The 5,495-nt window shown below is 35.1% G+C and overlaps 1 protein-coding gene across 1 annotated transcript in view; it reads left to right on the plus strand.

Annotated features, from left to right (window-relative positions):
- The first annotated feature begins 485 nt into the window (after positions 1-485).
- The window catches only part of LOC115229720, a 12,547-nt gene continuing 7,537 nt past the window's right edge, over positions 486-5,495 (plus strand). The window contains exon 1 of the mRNA XM_029800030.1: positions 486-1,100. Within this exon, the coding sequence (XP_029655890.1) occupies positions 486-1,100 (615 nt within the window). The remainder of the gene's footprint in view (positions 1,101-5,495) is intronic.

Here is a 5,495-nt window from a genome sequence, read left to right on the forward strand (position 1 = left end):
GGACAGACACATCAGACGCTATGTTATACGCGGTTTTAGTGAATTCCATCTGCCAACACCTGTCCATCATGAAGCGCCTTTGGATGTTGAATACATGTCAGAAAAAAACTACAACATTGCCGAATTGACGGAAACAATTACGCGAGATAAACCAAGACTTTTGCCTGAACAAAGAAAGATTTATAATAAAATTCTTGACAGCGTTAGATTGAACCAAGGAAATCTTTTCTTTTTGAATGCTCCAGGTGGTACTGGTAAAACTTTCGCTATCAATTTGATTCTCGCAAAGCTGCGCGCTGAACGTCGAATTGCCATTGCATGTGCCTCAAGTGGTATTGCGGCGACACTGCTTCAAGGCACATTGTGCATTCAAATTGCCCATGGACATTGGAAAAAAAGATAATCCTATATGTAATATAGATCGTAGTTCCTCAAGAGCAAGACTTCTTCGTGAATGCAGTCTTTTTATTTGGGATGAGGCTACAATGAGTAATAAGGCCATGTTTGAGGCTCTTGACAGAACCCCCCAAGATTTGCGTCACAATACAAGAATAATGGGTGGAGCTACGTTTCTCATGGCAGGAGATTTTCGACAAACTCTTCCTGTTGTCCGAGCAAGCACTCGAGCCAATGAGGTTAATGCACGTATAAAGCATTCTTATGTGTGGCACAGTGTAATCAGTCGCCATCTTCAAACAAACATGAGAGTCCACCTACGTGGTGATGTGGAGTCTGAGGCTTTCGCAAAACAGCTATTAGATCTTGGTGATGGAGTTTTGCCTTTCGTTGATGATGAGCATATTCGGTTGCCGTTTGGGAATTTCGTTCCAAATGTAGAAGAACTTATAAGAGCCGTTTTACCTGACGTCGAAACCAACTTCCAGGATCTCGATTGGCTAAGAGCAAGAGCTATTCTATGGCCTCATAATACAACAGCTGATGCTACTAATAAACAAGTGCTTGATATGATTCCTGGTGAGATAGTTTCTTTCATGTCCATCGATACAAATAAAGATGAGAATGATGCAGTCAAATATCCACCCGAGCTACTCAACAAGCTAACACCTCCGGAACTTCCACCTCATCTTTTGTGTTTGAAAGTTGGTGCTCCAATCATGGTGCTCAGAAATATGGAAACGCCTGAAATATGCAATGGAACCCGAATGGTTATAAGGAGGATTCAGAGCCATGTTATAACTGCTGAAATTTTGAGTGGACCATTCGTAGGAACAATGAAGATGATACATAAAATGAGTATTTCACCCTCTGATGTTCCCCTTCAGTTTAAACGCTATCAATTTCCGATAAAACTATGCTTCGCGATGACAATCAACAAGTCACAGGGACAATCACTGGACATTGTAGGCGTTAACCTGTCACAACCGGTTTTCAGTCATGGTCAATTGTACGTAGCCTGTTCTCAAGTTGGAAATCTGCATAAACTCTTCATTCTTGGCAATCATGAGCGCACAAGGAACGTGGTTTATCAGGAGGCTCTGACAAAACAAAACTGATTGTAAGTCATGAAATTTTGCTTGATTTTTTATTTTTCACCTCTTCATTATCTCTTCATTCTTGAAAATAAAGACATTAAAAAGAACATGGTTCATAAAGAACATTGGGTTCAGATGTTTGCAAACATTTGATCCAACTCATTCTCTTTATTCCTCATTTTCCGATTCCTTCTACGTCTCCATTAAACGGTTTAGTCAAGTTATTGTTTCTTCGCTAACATAAGACAGTCATAAAGTGAATGAGTTCTTAATTACATTTTATACACTGTTCCATTGTTTAGGTGGTGTCGAAAGGACTGGCATGTGTCACCATATAAACTCTCTCAGTCAAACTCCCAACTCATAAGTTCACATCGTGATACTCTTTCTACAAAACTGAGCCGGGTGTGAATTCTAATTTCATACAGTATTGCAGATGTGAGTTTACAGTCTGCCTTTTTTGGTTTAAACTATCTTCCTGCAGGTTAAAAAACTTCTTTTTTTTAGAGTCCTCTACAATATTCGCCACCGAAATTCCATTTTCCACTTTTATGATTATACCCAGAGTGCTCTAATCGAATATTAACTGTCTTCCCATTGGCGGACGTTTGTCTTTTTTTTTTGAAACAAACGCATTGCTTCTTTCGTTTTAAAACAATAAAACAATGCTACTTTAATACATTGGCCCAAGAAACAAAACATCACCCACTCTCATTCTATTATGTATCTGTCTTCCTCCATCACTCACTCTCTTTTCTCCCTTCCTTTCACTTTCTATCTATAACGTCGTTTCACAGCGTCCATTATCCCCCCTCCCTGCCTACCACAGCGCTTTCACACACACTCTCTCTCTACGTCTGTCTGCATTCATAGAGAGAATTATCATCGCCACGACCTAATAATAGGAGCACTCCGTCGGTATTACGATGAGGGTCCCAGCTGATACGATCAACGGAACAGCTTGCTCGTGGAATTAACGTGCAAGTGGCTGAGCATTCCACAGACACGTGTACCCTTAACGTAGTTCTCGAGGAGATTCAGCGTGACACAGAGTGTGACAAGGCTGGCCCTTTGAAATACAGGTACAACAGAAACAGGAAGAAAGAGTGAGAGAAAGTTGTGGTGAAAGAGTACAGCAGGGTTCACCACCAACCCCTACAGGAGCCTTGTGAAGCTTTATGTGTTTTCGCTCAATAAACACTCACAATGCCCGGTCTGGGAATCGAAACCGCGATCCTATGACCGCGAGTCTGCTGCCCTAACCCCTGGGCCATTGCGCCTCCACTCGCCACGACGACCACCACACAATCATGAGAACAAATATGAATCAGATATTTATTGGGTTAATTATATATGTGTGTATGTGTATCTATATATAATGTATATATAATGTATATATACAAAGTGTATATATCTGTATTTATACATATATATATATATATATATATATATATATATATATATATATATAATTTGTATACATTTATATATATACCACACTCTTACCCGCGCGTAGAGCGGGTCACCTTCAGCTAGTATACATATATATATATATATATATATATATATATATATATTATATATATATATATATTATATATATATGGTTATCAGTAACAATAAAGGGTGAAATTAATTAATTTGGAATAATTATCAATTACACCAAGTAGATTTCGGCATGTAAAAGCCCCATTCGAGGAAAATTTAAGTAATACTAAGTAATTAAGGGTTTAGCAACGAATTGCCTCACCAACACACCGAATTTAGAAATAGCAGTCAAAGAGATATAGCTATTCCTTCTACTAAAAGGGGATCTCAGTAAAAACACAGCACTTGAAAGGCAAACACAGACAGGTAAGAAAGAAAGAATGAAATGACGGCAATCTATCATACAATTTTAAGTAGGTAACTTAAAATTGTATGATAGATTGCCGTCATTTCATTCTTTCTTTCTTACCTGTCTGTGTTTGCCTTTCAAGTGCTGTGTTTTTACTGAGATCCCCCTTTTAGTAGAAGGAATAGCTATATCTCTTTGACTGCTATTTCTAAATTCGGTGTGTTGGTGAGGCAATTCGTTGCTAAACCCTTAATTACTTAGTATTATATATATATATATATATATATATAAATTACATATATATATGTATATATATATATAATATACATATATATATATATGTATGCATATATATATATGTATATTATATATATACATATATATATGTATATTATATATATATGTATATTATATATATATATTTATATTATATACATATATGTATATTATTATATATATTTATATTATATACACACACACATATATTATATATATATACACACACGTATAATATATATTCATATATATCAATTAGAAAAAAACTACAATTATGTAATTCAAACAATGATAGACAAAACATATCATATAGAAAAAATAAAATATATTTAATACTAATTGAATTTTTACCTGTAAGTTTGGAGTTATACTCCCTACTACTACTACTACTACTACTACTACTACTACTACTACTACTACTATTATTATTATTATTATTATTATTATATATACACATACATACATGCATGCATGCAAAGATACATGCATACATATATATACATATATATACATATATATATATATATATATATATATATATATATATATACATACATACATAATATATATATATATATATATATATATTATATATATATATATATATATATATATATGTATATATATATGTAATATATATATATATATGGGATGATTGCTTCATCTTGAGAGATGATAGTCGTCCCATCAACACACCAACACCCCATCACACAGCAAATCACTCCGTTGATGAGCCTTCAGATGACTTTTAAGACCAAATGGCAGGGTTTCGAACACAAATGGCAGATATTATTGTGAAGTTTCTTTTATATCTTTACTCTTTGGAATCTGACTCTGAAAGATTGTTTTTGTGAACTAGCATATGTCTTTGAAGTCCAGATATTGTCTTACAAGTTTCGTGACATATGACACAAGTTGTAAGAGGTGGTTGGTGGGGTTTAAGCTTATTTGCTACCTGGGCATTACGATTTTCACGTGACTCGATATGATTCACGTGTTCTACTTTTGATAAAAGAACACGATCACACATAGTACATGTCCAACATCATTGTTGATTTTGGTTCCAATTGCTCCTTTTAAGCTCAGAGCGCTGAATAATCTTTTCGCGCTTGGCGTTGCAAGCAGTTCCAACAGCACCTCTCCACTTATCCGATCCAGAGCATCAGTTTCCCAATCACTTTTGTTCATATCTAGTTTCTTTAGGTTTTCCTACTCACAGTCTTTATATCACGTATGAAAATATTCTTGACTCAAACTTAAAGAAAAGTGCAACTAGGAAAGTTGTATGATTCTTAGAAAGCAACTTGCAAAAAGAATTCAGGAAGCTTAAAGACATTTAGTGAAGAAATTTGTTTGAGGAAGTGCAAGCGGCCTATAACAAAAAGACATTAAGAATTTTTACAGTTTATTGCGGCAAGCTTTTGAACTCCAATCTTTATCGTATGTTCCCTTGAAGTCAAAAGATGGAAATAAGGTTATTAAAGATCCTCAGGGAATAATGAATAGATGGGGAGAACACTTTGCAGATCTTTTCCACAATCCTTCTGTAGTGAACATGGATATAATAAAAAAAATTTCCGCCAAGAGAAATAGTGCAACTCATGAACAATACACCTTCTATTGAAGAAATAAATCTGGCATTATATAGACTTAGATCATACAAGCCCCTGGACTGGATGGTATTCCTGCTGAAATTCTGAAAGCAAGTGGGGATAATATTTCATCTGAAATTCATAGCCTGATAACTCGTGTTTGGAAAGAATTTTCTGTGCCACAGGCTTGTATAAATGATATTATAATTTCTGTATACAAGGGTAAGGACCCAAAATCAATGTGTGGTAATTCTAGATGGATAACTCTCCTGATACATACAAGGAAGATACTTTCAA

This window comes from Octopus sinensis, unplaced genomic scaffold (genome assembly GCF_006345805.1).
Source record: "Octopus sinensis unplaced genomic scaffold, ASM634580v1 Contig13633_ERROPOS75197, whole genome shotgun sequence".
In the NCBI taxonomy this organism is placed as follows: Eukaryota; Metazoa; Mollusca; class Cephalopoda; order Octopoda; family Octopodidae; genus Octopus; species Octopus sinensis.